Here is a 15,067-nt window from a genome sequence, read left to right as displayed (position 1 = left end):
AATGTGAGCTCAAATCCAGTTTCAGATGATTATGGGACATGTCATTTAACCTCCGTTAACCTCAGGTTCCTCAACTGCAAAATGGGGATGATGATAGTATCTACCTCCCGTAGTTGTTGTGAGGACTAAATGAGATATTTGTAAAGTGCTTAGCACTGTGCCTGGCACATAGTAAGTACTAAATAATAACAGTGCATGTATCCTTCCTTTTATTTGGGGATGGAGGAGATTATAATTTCATTGGTAAAGCACTGAAAAGTTAAAATCTTGCCCAGACAACCAGCATATAAGTCAGAGGTGATACTTGAAGCCAGGACATCCTGTCTAAGTGGAGTTTTCTAATCACTGTTCCACATGACCTTTCCAATATAATAACTCTAACATTTGCAAATGCAGAAGGAGAGAATGAAAAAAAAAAGCATTCATTGTTTTTAATTCTGGGAGCTGATTCCAGGACTTGGAAGTTCTTCCCTACTGTGTGCAATGGAATTAAGACATTGGCATGCAAGCATGTTGTTCATCAATAACTCTAAAAGACAGTTTCCTGAAAGGAGCTGTGTTTCATGGCAAGTTTCCATGGTCGTAGAGTGGAACAGAACCCTAGAGGAAAATCTGTTTATAACTATGAAAAAGTTAGCAATAGCATCAACAAAAGGCTAACAAAGGGAAAAGGAAACTGACTCAGAAGGAGAAGTAACACCCTTACCAATAAATATTTGAGCTACTTACGCTTTTTCCAGAAATGCGTCCCTAGACATGTTTTGTGCCAGCAGGTTTGTTGCCAAACTGAAAACCTCATCTGTCCATTCCTAAAGAGATGAAAGTTAGACATTTGTTAGCTCAGATAAAGCATTGCTATAAGAGATTGGTTTTTAAATTTGTTTTCAGGAAGACAAATGATTCTATTTGGAGTTTCTGTTGCTTATAAAAAACCGCATAGTCAGAGTAACTTCCCCCTCTTCAATCCCAGCTTTACTACTACACCTTTGCTTAATAAAAATTATTTTTTAAAATTTGTGCTGTTATATTGCCTTTTCCGATGTGCTAAGGGCTTGATGTGTATCAATGTGTTTGTGTATGTATTTATGTGTGTGAATGTGTATATATATATATATTTCTTTAAATTTACTATGATTAAAAAAATAAGGTACAGTTATAATATAATGGTTACATGATATAGTAGTACATAGAGGGTCTGCCCCGGAACCAACTAGGTCCAAGTTCAGGTACTTTTTTTCTAATACATTCTGGGATATATGGACCTCTTAGTACCTTAGGCAACTCTTAAAGTTTATAGTTATAGATGGGGTGCTGATTAGGGAAGACTTTGACACATCCGGAGTTCCTTAGATAAATAAAACCAAAGGTACTGCACCATTCACAACAGAAAACAAGCAGGTGTGACTCCTTGATTGCTAAAAGAGCTTCAAATATAACTCAAACAAACTGGAGGCCAAGATACAATTTTAACCAAAGGTCCTAGACTAGCTGATTAAAAACTACCAGTAGATTTTGAAGCCTTAGTTGGCACATATCCAAGACAGTTGCCCTGCCATGCCCCCTTCTGTGGATGTTTTATCCTGTTGTTTTAACATAATTCCTGGCAGGGAAAGGAACAAGTTCAACAGCAGCAACACTTCAATTTTATTGAGAGATTTCCTTGTAATCACGATGCCCCTGCTGATCTTGAGACTTCTAGTGAGATAAAAGACTAAGGCTTAAAAAAAGAAAAAGTTTGAGTACCCCCTATTTCTTCTGAGTAGTGCAAAGACACTGAACTTTCTGGCAAAAGCTGTCTCTACCAAAGAATGATGAAATGGTGAATTGAATAATTAGCTGGTGAGTTAAGTGGCTATTATATATTTAAAGTATTTTCTAGGAGAATGAATTAAATTCAAATTTTCATCCATTTTTATGTCTCTGTTGTTCAATTTGTTTTCAGTCAGGTCCAACACATTGTGACTCCATTTGGGATTATCTTGACAGAGATACTTGAGTGGTTGCCATTTCTTTCTTCAGTTCATTGTACAAATGAGGAAACCAAGGCAAAAAGGGTGAATTGTCCAGGATCACAGAGCTAGTAAATGTCAATGATTTGACTTTAGGAAGATTACCCTTTCTCACTCCAGGACCAGTGCTTTATCTACTATACCACCTAACAGTCCTTTTTATCCATCTTCTTTTCCTTTGTCTCCAAGAAAGAAGAGTTTTTCCTCTTTTGCAATGCTGACTTCTGCTCTGCTCCATGATCTCATCCCAGGGGACCTTGCTTCATTAGCTATAACCCTTTATCAGCACTTGCATTTTTAATTCTCTCTCTCTACCCATATATATCCCCTGGAGCATTTTCTTTGGTGTCTTCTTCCCAAAGAAGATTCCCTTCATCCTGCTTCCCTGAGTGACTACTTTTGTTTTCTATTTTCACACCAAATTTATGTAAAAGGTAGTTTGGAATAGTTTTTTTTCTAACTTTATGGCATATTCACCTTTTAACCTTTTGAAATTTTGGTTCTACACCCACTACATTATTAAATTGCTTACAAAAGGTCATATGATTTCCTAAATCAAGCAATCGATAAGCATTTATAAAGTGGATACTGATATGCTAGGTACTATGCTAAACACTGAGTATACAAAGAAAAAGCAAAAACAAAACAAAACCTCCATGAATTTAAAAAGTTTACATATCTAAATTGGTATATGAAAGATACATATAGAATTGGTAGAAGATAGTCTTAGAGAGCAAGGCAGTAGCAGCTGGGAAATCTGAGAAAGACCTCTTGGAGGAGGTAGCTTAAGGGAAACCAAGTATTCTTTGAGTCAGAGTTAAGAAGGGAGAGAATTTCAGATTTAAGGAAAAGATGATGCAAAGGACGAAGGAGATGGGGTTGTGTTGTGTCAGGAACAGTAAGGAGGCCAGGATGACATAAGTATAGAATGTGATGGGGAAAGTAATGGACTAAAAGATTGGAAACCTAGGAAGGGGGAATTTGTGAGGAGTTTTAAATGTTAAACAAAAGAATTTAACTTTATTCCTAGAGGAAACTATTAGAATTTAACTAAGTAGTGGGGTGATATGGTCAAATCTTTTGTTGTTCCATCATTTCAGTCCTGTCTGACTCTTTAGGACCACATTTTTTCTTTGCAAAGATACTGGAGTAGTTACCATTTCCCTCTCTAGCTTATTTGACAGATGTGGAACTGGGGCAAATAGGGTTAAGTGACCTGCCCAGGGTCACACAGCTAATAAATGTCTGAGGTCAGATTTGACCTCAGAAAGATGAGTCTTCCTGACTCTAGACCCAGCACTCTATCCACTACATCACCTTATTGCCCTATGATACCTTTGGCAACGATATAAGGATGGGTTAGAATGGAAAGAGAATTGAGGCAGGGAGACCAATCATGAGGATAATGTAATAGTCTGGGAAAGATATGATAAAGACTTGAATTAGACTAGTTTCTGTGTGAGAGAGGAAAGGAAAATGAGAGAAGTGTTTGAGAGTCTTAAAAACAAATTACTAATTGGATATGTTTGGTGAGTAAGAGAGGAGTGAAGAATAACACTCTGAATGTGAACTTGGGTAACTGGAAGAATGACATTACCTTGGACAAAAATAAGGAAGTTCAAAAGAGGGGCAGATTTGGGATAAATAAAGTAAGTTCTGTTATAGGCATGCTTCCATGATCTCTAGTTTAAAATGTCCAGTAGGCCAGTGGTGATATGGAACTGGAGAGAGACTAGGGTTGGCTAAATGGGTTTGAGCATCTTGTGCAGAGATAATGGTTGAATCCATGGAAGTCAATGAGAGATAATATAGACTCAGAGGATAGAGCCTTGGGAGATATCCGCAATTATTGGGTATAACATGGATAAAGATCCAGCAAAGAAGACAGAAAAGGGGTAGTCTGGCCACGAGGAGGAGAACCAATAGAAATAATAATCACAAAAAATGAGGAAAGGAGAGTTTCCAGAAAGAAAAAAAAAAGCTCAATAATACAAAATGCTGAAGAGGAATGATGAGTAAAGAGGCTTGAGGAAACACTATCACAACTAGACAAGTAAGGCATCTTTGGTAATTTGGAGAGAATAGTTTCATTCAGGGGTAAACACTTAAAGAGAGTTTAATTGAAAAGGGGAGGAGAGAGACAGGATGAAAACTGGCAAGAACAGAAGAGTCTAATGGGGATTTGTTTTTAAGTTTGACCTTGTTTTTAAGAAACAAGGAAGGGATAAGTAGATAGGGAAAGATGGTAAACATTGGTGAAAGTGAGGAAACAATTTGAGTTAGAACAAAAGAACAAAGGATTAGAGGTAGAAAAAATATATAGTTGAATTACTTAACCTTTGGGTCAAGATTGGAAAGGGAAACAAACATAGTCAGAGCAGACTAATGGCCTGAGATAGACTTTAGAAAGATTGGAGATCAGAAAGAGCAAATTAAAGGATCAGGAAGGAGTAAGTCATGGGAATTCCCCTTGGATGAAGGATTTCGACTCTGTATTATCCTCTGCTTTACAATCCCTTCTCTAACCTCAACCATAGATTATTCCCACCATCTCCTGCTGTGCTGCTGAATGGAACTAAACAAAATCAGGAAATTTTGCAGGACCCTCATGGCAACAAGACAATCCTACTTTTCCACCCAAATTGAGTATCTCCATCCCTGCAGCAGCTTGTTCCATTCTCTTCTTTCCTTAAGCATCCCACTCTGTCCAATCTTTCAACTGAGGACCTCAGTTTATATTCAGTGAAATAATTGAGGCCATTCATCAAGACCTGACCCTTTTCTCCTCCTCCTCCTCACCTCTTTTCTTACTCTTTTCTCCTCTTCCTCACCTTACATCTTCTAACATCATGGATCATCACTGTTGCCTTTTCTTGAGCCCTTGCCTACCAAAGCTACCCCCTATATACAGTCTTGAATCATCCTCTCTATTTTCTAGTAGACTGGCCCCATCATTATGCTAGCTCTTTTTTCCTATTTGCCTTATTTTTCATAACCTTTTCATTAATCTCAGTCTTAACAATTGTGCATTTCCTTCTTAATTGTAAGGTAACTGGTGGTATAGCAGATAGAGCACTGGACTTGGAGTCAGCAAGACTTGAGTTCAAATCTGGTCTGAGAAATTAACATGTAATTCCAGACCAGTCCCTTAATTTCTATCTGTCTCAGCTTCCTCAACTGTAAAGTGGGATAATAAGAGCATCTGCCTCTTAGGGTTTTTGTGAAGATCAAATAAAATACTTGTAAAAAGTGCTTAGCATAGTGTGACACATAGTAGGTACTGCATACATGCTTATTTCTCTCTCCATCTTCACCCCACTGTGGACTCATTTTCTTTACTCCTCAGAGTATTTCTGTGCCTCTTAGAGTGTAATAAAGAAGAAGAAATGTTAGGGCATCTATGGCAAGTTTTTTTTTTTTTTAAACAAAACACTGGAGTGGTTAGTACAACAGTGAACTAATGATTTGACTTCTCTGAATTTCATTTACCTCATTTGTGTATACTAGGGGAGGAAATGCTGGTGGAACTAGATTAATTCCAATCTTTAAAATGAAGATATTTAGGTTCTATATCTTTCCCAACGTTAGATGTCAATCTTGACACTACCTAAGATCTTGAGTTATCCCACATAGATTTCTTTTTTCACCATGCATCAGCATTCATTCATTATAATAGCCAGCATGTTATAAACAACCATTTTTTATGACTAAAGCTATTTATATGCAGTCATCTTTGGCACCAAGTTTTCCTTCCTCCTCCTTTCTGTATGACACGAATGTCTACTCTACTGTCTTTTAAGTCACAATAGCAAGGAGGTTCCCATGGAAAACAAGGTTATCCCTGGGGCTGCACAATGATTTCACTCTATAAACATGAAGCTTGAACCAGTGAGTAGCAAAAAGTATCCAAGACTTGGGCTTTAATTATTGCAGCAATTTGTTCTTACTCTCAAACTAATTTTCAGGTCTTATAGTACCTCGCCAATTCTACTTCAGCCAGTACTACTTTAAGTTCACAAAGCTCTTCAGAAGAAAAAACAAACAAAACCAGAAAAACGTTGAACCTGAAAGTTTCTTACTCAAAAATTCCTTTGAATAATTTTGTGGTTATGCTCCGTATTGCTATCGTTCGTGTCAGTTATTCAGGAGGAGGGAGGGAAATAGTCATGAAATTAATGCTGGGACAGAGTCATGAAGACCTGAGTTCCAATTGGACCTTGGACACTTCCTAGCTATGTAATCCTGGGAAAGTCGCTTAACTACTCTCTGCCTAGTTTCCTTAACTATTAAATGGGGGTCATATTAGTGTCTACCTCATTGGGTTATTGTAAGGATCAAATGAGAAAATATCTTTAAAGTACTTGGCACAGTGCCTGGCATGCAGTAGGTGCTTAATAAATACTTATTCCCTCCCTTCCCCTCTGTGGTTCTAGATTTATAGTGTCCCAATAGCTGAGGAAAGATTTAATCATTATAGGGAAAGGGAAATTTGTGTTATAGCTCATAATATTCAGACTTTGTCTTCTTTGACAGTGTCATCACCTGCTTTTGACTCTTTGCTGGACATTTAGATACAGCAATAAATCAATGAATCAATAAAAGCTTTCAATAAGAGCTTATTAAGCACCTACTTTGCAGTGACACCAAATCAGACACAAAACCTTCCCTCTCCCTAAGATGCTTACTGTTAGGGGACACAGATAATTCAATTCAGATATATAAAGCCAACACTAAGTGATATCCTGAAGAAGGTCAGGCACTGGTGAGATGAATATAAGATTTTGTAAAGAAAAAGCACTGAGCTGACCCTTAAAGGAAGCAAGGAATTCTGCAAGAGGATTTCAGGGCATGTGAGACAGTTTATTCAAAGAACTGAAGACAGAAGACAGAGGGTCACCTAAGGAGAAAAAATAAATAGCATGAAGGCTAATTTGTTTGGACTGCAGAGTAACTGAAACTAATATGTAATCACCTTGGTAGGAGACTGAAGTCAAATTTAAAAGACTTTAAATATGAATTGGAGGCATTTCTATTTTATTCTACAGGAAAAAAGGTTTCAACTGAATTTTTCTGAATGGAGGGTTGTAGTAGAGGTGTGGTTTAATGGTCAAATATCTGCTTTAGGAATAATAATTTCCCAGCTCTTTGTGGAGGATACACTGGAAAAGACAGAGGCTTACTTCAAGCACAAGTAGAAGCCCCAGTTGATAAAAGGGCAAGGGACATGAATAGGCAATTTTCAGATAAAGAAATCAAAACTATCAATTAGCACATGAAAAAGTGATCTAAATCTTTCATAATTAGAGAAATGCAAATCAAAACAACTCTGAGGTACCCTCATACCTAGCAGATTAGCTAACTTGACAGCAAAGAAAAGTAATAAATGTTGGAGGGGATGTGGCAGAATTGGGACATAAATGCATTGCTGGTGGAGTTGTGAATTGATCTAACCATTCTGGATGGCAATTTGGAACTATCCTCAAATGGCTTTAAAAGACTGTCTGCCCTTTGATCCAGCCATACTACTGATGGGTCTGTACCAAAGAGATAATAGGGAAAAAAGACTTGTACAAAAGTATTTATAGCTGTGCTCTTTGTGGTGGCAAAAAACCTGGAAAATTAGGGAATGTCCTTCGATTGGGGAATGGCTGAACAAATTGTGGTACCTGTTGGTGATGGAATATTATTGTGCTGAAAGGAATGATGAACTGGAGGAATTCCATATGAACTGGAAAGACCTCCAGGAATTGATGCAGAGTGAAATGAGCAGAACCAAGAGAACATTATACACAGAGACAGATACATTGTGGTAAAATCGAATGTAATGGACTTCTGTACTAGAAGTAATGCAATGACCCAGGACAATTTTGAGGGACTTATGAGAAAGAAAACTGTCCACATCCAGAGAAAGAACTGTGGGAGCAGAAACACAGAAGGAAAACAACTGCTTGATGACATGGGTTGATGGGGATATGATTGGGGATGTAGACTCTAAGCGATCACCCTAATGTAAATACTAATAACATGGAAATGGGTCTTGATCAATGACACATGTAAAACACAGTGGAATTGGTCATTGGCTATTGTGGGGGGGAGGAAGGGAAAGAACATGAATCATGTAACCATGGAAAAATATTCTAAATCAATTAATTAAGTAAAAATTTTCAATTAATTTATAAAAAAGAACAAGTAGAAGGTTGTTGTAATAATCTAGGTGAGAGGGAAAGAAGGTCTGAATGAAGATGGTGGCAATGGTGAGTACAGATGAGGGGACAGATTGAAGGTAGTGATGGAGATTGGTAGATAGGAAGGGTAAGAAAGAAAGAGAGGCAAGGGTGATTCAGAGCTTAACACCTCAGGTGTGAATGCAGATGGAAGTATGCCACTCTTCACTTTATTTCCTCCATGGAACTTTCTCTAGTGTAAGCAATATGTGTCTTCCAAAACATAATGAACATGGACATATGTATAACACTTGCACAGCCTGTATGACATTACCTGCTATCTTGGGGAGGTGAGAGGGGTGAGAGGGAAGACAGGGATGGGATGATATGTTTAGATTATAGGTCAAAGTGAGATTTTTGTTTTCAAAGATGTAGAACACAAAGGCAGTATGTAGGCAGCAGAGGAGTCAACAGATAGGGAGAGACTAAAAATTAGAGAAAAATGTGGGGATGATTTTGAGGATAAGCTGGCAAAGGATACGGTTGGAGAACAGATGAAGGACACATGTAGAAATGTTGTCCATGACAATGAGACAGGTTATGTCAATCTAATCATCAAGAGAGTGAAGCCCAAGATGTCAAAGAGTTTTGAGATGTAGGAGAGAAGAGATAACATATAGCAAATTCTCTCTCTTTACCTGGTGAAGTAGGAATCAAAAACCTTTGCTGAGAGGGAATATGTGGAGGGTGTTATGGCTGGTTTAAAGAGAGAAATCTAAGTTTCATCCATTATGGGTTATAGTAGTATTCCCTTATCTACCATTTCACTTTCCCCAGTTTCAGATACCTGAGGCTAAGGTGAGTAGAATGGAAAAAAGGTCTTCTCTCAAGGTTCACTTAAGGCAGAGTCTGCTCTGAGCAGCAGAAAGTGAGTCAGTTCTTTGGCTTTCACTTAGAGGGTTTTGTGGGGTGGTGTGTGGGGAGCACTGAGCCCAGGGGCAGGAGCAAGAGAGAGAGCATAGCACAATACAGTGAAGTTAACATAAATGTTAAAAGTTAAAGTGAGAACTGTCTCTATAGATTGGGTACTCTCTGTGGTTTCAGGTATCCACTGGGGTCTTGTACAATATACTTTATTATGACTGTATTTAATATTGGCAATATCTTACTGCATGTTTAATTTATCAATTAAACTTTATTACAATATGTGTGTGAAAGAAAAATCATGTTATATATGGGGTCAGCAGGAGTTCACTTATATTCAAGGGTTGAACCATTCATGGTAGATCTTGGAATATATCCCCCATGGATACAGGGGGCCTATTGTATTGTGATGGAGTCAATTAGAAAGAATCAAAGAATTGCTTTTGGCTTTGAAAGCCCAGCTGACATTACCTAAAAACAAAAAATGCAGTAGACCCAACCAATACCACTGTGTGACTTTCTCAAATTCTGTTCAGCAATATTCAAGTGAGAATGACTAAGGAAAACAATAAAATGATAGGATGAAAAGAAAGGGGTTACAGCAGAGGGAAAAATCTATAATTTAACTGAAAAGTGTTGATATCAAGGAGAGAGAAAAGTGAAAGCATAACAAGGGTGATGCTGGCTTTGGAAATGAAGAGATTGGTGGTAGGGATGAGGTTTAGAAGAAGGGAACGAATAAGATGTAGAAGGTGGGGTTTATGCTTCATGGAAGAACTTCAGAGTGCTTGATCAAAGAAGCAGGACACTTGGGAATGATATTGAAATTATGGTGGTTATTCCCCTGAGTATGGTGGAGGTAGAGCGAAATTGAAGGTCCTGGTCATTGAGAAACTTAATGAAATGTCAGGTTAATGATTTTGAGGAGCCATTTATCTCCCTCTCTCTGTATGTATGTATGTATCTATTTATCTATCTATATCTGCATATATATATATATCACCCATATATAAAATATGTGGTACACAATACTTATATTATTTAATTATATACTTATTGTATCATATGTTTTATACACAAATATTTATTTATTACAGTCCCCTAGAGAGCTGAAATAAAGAAAATTGGGAAGAAGGTACTGAACTATTTAAGAAAGAGGAGCAAATGACCAAAGGGCTAGGACTTAACTGCCACTAGAGTCTGAATAGGGCATGGAGCACAGCTCCAAGGAAGAGAAGGTGCTCAGTAATTCTAGCAGAGTGTCAGGGTCTGGGAGTGGAAATAAAGAGAAAGGAGTAGATCTATATCTTTTCTGGATCCGGTGTACAGGTGACATAGATGGTCCATCCTATATTGGAGATGAGGTCAGAAATTTACTGTCTTTTAGAGGAAGTCAGTAGAAGAAAATGAGAAAGATTAAGGAAAAAAAGAAGATAAATATAAGTTAAAAAATATAAAGGGGGATGGAAGGGGAGAAGAGATTCTTTGGAAGTACAGGGTAAGGGTGAATAGGAATGAGAGGATTATTGGGGTAACAAAGGACGACGTGTTTATATATGTATGTATGTGTGTATGTATGTGTGTATAATTATTATAAATCAGTAAAATCAAACTATGTGGTACAATGGCAGAGGCAAGAAAAGTGATTTGAACTCTATTTAAATGAAAGATCCTGCCAAATCACTATGAGTATAACTTGCTTAAATATTTTAACCTTCTTAGGTCTCATTTTCTTAATATGTAAAATTAACAGATTGGACTAGAAGACATCTAAGATTTTTTCTTACTCTCATTCTATGATCCTATGATTGGAGCTAAAGACTCCAACTTGTCCTATATTCAACTTCAAATTAATAATAATAATAATAATAATAATAATAATAAACCAACATTTTATATAGTGCCAATTATGTGCCAGGATCTGTGCTAAATTCTTTACAAATATTATCTCATTTGATCCTCACAGTGCCTCTGAGGGCTATTATTATCCACATTTTATTTTATTTTATTTTTTAATTGAAAAATTTTATGTAATTAATTGATTTAGAATATTTTCCCATGGTTACATGATTCATATTCTTTCCCTCCCCTCAAACACCCTCAACCCCCAGCCAATGAATAATTCCACTGGGTTTTACATATGTTATTGTATCATCCACATTTTAAAGATGTGGAGAATAAAGCAAAGAGAAGTTAAGTGATTTGCTGAGGGTCACACAGCCAATAAGTGTCTCATGTCAGATTTGAAGTCAGATCTTCCTAATTCCAGGTCTGACACTCTATCAACTGCCTAAAGGGCAGGTTCCACCATGTCATCCTCCCCCCTACTCAGCAAATTCCAATTTCACCTCTAGGTTCAAATTCTTAGAAATACTCTCTTTGTAATTAAGAGGACTTCATTACTTAGATCTCTTCCTTTCTAGGTTTCTTAGACCTTGAAGAACCCAAGGCTGCCTCCAGGCATTTAGATTTCCCTAAATAAGAATGGTGGAGGTTTCTGAAACCAGAAGCTCTGAAAAAAAAAGGATAGTAGTCTAGAAATGAGGGTAATAGTCTTCTTTCTTTTAATTCAAAGATATTTTATTTGACCAATTAACATATAATAATAATTTTCAACATATGTTTTCCAAAATTATAATACTCAAACCACCTCCCTCCCTTCTGTGCCTCCCCCAACTCAGAGAAGGTAAGCAATTTGATCCGGATGATAGTCTTTAACATGCTGCTAGTCATCAGGCTGAAGCAAGCAGAATTGTTTATTCTTCATATGTATTCGCAGACCAAGCAATAACATGAATCCCTTTGGCTGATCGCCTTTTCAAATAGACCACAGGCATAAAACGCTTCTGCATAAGGAGAGTTCCCATTCCACACAAGTATGGTAAAAAAGTATGCAAACTGCAATCTAAGAGAATGTCCAGCAGGAGATAGGAACAATTCCTCCAAAGAGAATCCGGGCATCATTTCTTATATCCCAAAATAGCTGAACCTCCAAGAGTTATGGGCTGAAGCTTTCACATTTCAGTCTGCCTGCCTCATCTTAAAGATCACTTCTGGCATGGAAGAATAGACAATACTGATGTATTTCTTAGGAAACTCCATAGATGTATGTTTTAGAGCATTGGCAGCCTTAGTGGCACAGCTCTTGACATCAAAGTAGGTTTTGAGGTTATCATTTAAGACTTCTACAACGGCTTCTTTCAGAGGGTTTTTTTTTTCCAATCAGGAAATTATTCTTCAATCTGTCATTAGCTGCTGGATTAAACTTTCTAACTTAAGAGTGTAACACTTTAGCATGTACTCTTTAATACAGGGACATGGTCCTTCTTGCTCTTCTGTAAACAAGACACTCCATCTCCCAACCCAGATCCTTTTTACTGGTTGTCCTTCATGCATAAAATATTCATGCCTGCTTTTTGGCTTCCCTTCCTTTCTTCAAATAACACTTTTTACAGAAGTCTGTTCCAATCCTTCTTAGTTAAAAGTGCTTTCCCCTCTGTTGATTATTCCCTATTTATCCTGTATGTAGTTTGCTTTATATATATATTACTGGCCAAGTTGTCTACTGAAATAGTGGATTGTAATAGTAATTTAGTAATTGTGGTTTCTGTTTCTGTAATTTCTACCATAACACCACCTCCTTTAGGGAAGGAACTGTGTTCTGCCTTTTTTTTTTTTTGTATTCCCAGGACTGGAAAAGAACCTGGCATATAATTAATATTTATTTATTGGCAAATCATCTACTTCAAACGCCATTATTTGGTACCAAAAAAATTTTAAGACCCTTTTTCCTGCCCTTAGAAAGTTTGCCTTTCATGATAAAATATTATTAAGACTTTAATTCCCTCTCTATGTCAAATAATTTTGACCTCCTTAATATTTCTCATACAAGATTCTCGATCTCCTGACTATACACTTTCATTGTCTGTTCCCTCATTTGCCAAATAGTTTCTCTCTTCTGAACACCATCTCCTGTTTTTTTTTTCAAGTCTCAGCTAAAATATCACCTCTTCCAAAAGCCTTCCCTGATCCACCTAATGCTAGAACCTTCCCTCTACGATTATACCCATTTTGTCTTGTACATATCTTTTTTTTAAACCCTTACCTTCTGTCTTAGAATCAATACCATTTAATGGTTCCAAGGCACAAGAGTAGTAAAGGCTAGGCAATGGGAGTTAAGTGACTTGCCCAGGGTCACACAGCTAGGAAGTGTCTGAGGCCAAATTTGAACCCTGGACCTCCTGTCCCTAGCCCTGGTTCTCAATCCACTGAGCTACCCAGCTGACCCCTTGTATATATCTTCTTGAACATAGCTGTTTGCATTTTATCTCCATCCTTAGGTTGTGAACTCCTTGAAAATATGAACCATCTTTGACTTCCTTTGACACCTAGAAGATGCTTCATAAATTATTGTTGACTTGACAACTTGTAGTGAACAGATGAGGTCTTGAAGACTGGCTCCAAATTTTACTAATCAGCTGGGTCAACACAAAATACTATTTAGCCTCTCTGAACCTCGATTTTCTAATGTTAAAAGATGGTAAGGGGGCAGCTGGGTAGCTCAGTGGAGTAAGAGTCGGGCCTAGAGACAGGAGGTCCTAGGTTCAAACCCGGCCTCAGTCACTTCCTAGCTGTGTGACCCTGGGCAAGTCACTTGACCCCCATTGCCCACCCTTACCACTCTTCCACCTATGAGACAATGCACCGAAGTACAAGGGTTAAAAAAAAAAGATGGTAAATCTTTAATTAAATTAAAATAATTAATTTGTAATATCCATATCAGATGGCTGTGAGGATAATAAAAGCAAAGCATTTTGTAAACACTTCTTCATTGCTTTAAATAGTAATTTTTATTGTTATGTTAAGAGACTAAAAGATAAAAAGGAATCTCAAGAAAGAATTGAGTCACAAAAACATACCTAATGAAGTATGATAGCATGATTAAGAATTTAGGATAGGTATTTAAGAGAAAAGATTTTCTTATTTTGTCATTTCACTTTTAAAATAAGGATTATTTTCTTCTACTTTCCCGTCAATTCCAGGTGGGAGTGGGCTGAAGAGAAAAGGGAATTTAAGGAAAGGAATATAACCTTGGGTGAGAGTTGTTAAAGGTAAGATAATGGAGCAGAAAGTAGGAAAGGGAGAGAAAAAGAAAACACTAAAAGGGTGAAGAGAGGTGAATGGTAGCTCTTCAGAGCAGGAAATGTGAAAGGATGAGAAACAGAAGGAGCTTTATTATCAGCTATTATTCTCATCTGAGTTCACTGATGTGATCCTGATCTCAATTCATGACTCTACTGGCAACAGACTATTGTCCTCAGTCTTCAAGCAAGCCCCAAGTCCTAGCTTAGAATTTTCTGGAGTGGGCAAAGCCCAAATAAAGGAGTTGTTGGGAATAAAACTTAATGCAAATGTTTCAATAGTTGTTACTGCAATCAATTTGCAATGTGGAAAGTATGTTTTCCTTAAAAGGAAAAAAAACGAACAACCTTTTTTTCTTGATTGTTTAAACTAAAATAGCTGAGAGACGATCATGATTTTAATATATTTTTTAAAAAGATCAAATATGTTAAGCATTTTATTGAGTATCTAGTGTTATTTAAAAATTTAGAAATGACACATAGATGTAAATAACAGAACCAGCTGTCCTGACTTCTCTAGGACAGACTGGATTTTAAAAGGAAAAAAAGATAAATTTTAAGGGAGGTCTTGCAAGAAGGTTTAGCCTTTATCCGACCATATGTTCTGTTTTGGAGTTTGGAAAAATGGTCCCTTTAGGTCCATATTATGAGGATCTATCCAAAAGTACTGAGCCAGCTGGGTTCATTTATAAAGACTATAACGACACAAAACTGTACCTCTTGAAAAAGCATATAATCATTCAGTTAAAAACCAGTGTCACTTGGGAAAGTGGTAATAGCTTAATAGAATAAATGCTCTTCACTTTAGAGATGTAGTGATGGGCCTGTT

General features: G+C 37.1%; 1 protein-coding gene across 1 annotated transcript in view; it reads right to left on the bottom strand.

Annotated features, from left to right (window-relative positions):
- PLCB1 (phospholipase C beta 1) overlaps positions 1–15,067 on the bottom strand; it is an 821,547-nt gene that overhangs the window by 282,143 nt on the left and 524,337 nt on the right. Inside the window, exon 5 of the mRNA XM_044659490.1 lies at positions 730–809. Within this exon, the coding sequence (XP_044515425.1) occupies positions 730–809 (80 nt within the window). The remainder of the gene's footprint in view (positions 1–729; positions 810–15,067) is intronic.

The sequence above is a fragment of the Gracilinanus agilis genome, chromosome 2 (assembly GCF_016433145.1).
Source record: "Gracilinanus agilis isolate LMUSP501 chromosome 2, AgileGrace, whole genome shotgun sequence".
NCBI classification, from domain to species: Eukaryota; Metazoa; Chordata; class Mammalia; order Didelphimorphia; family Didelphidae; genus Gracilinanus; species Gracilinanus agilis.
The sequence above is the reverse complement of the archived record's forward strand: the minus strand, read 5'-3'. Positions and strand labels throughout refer to the sequence as shown.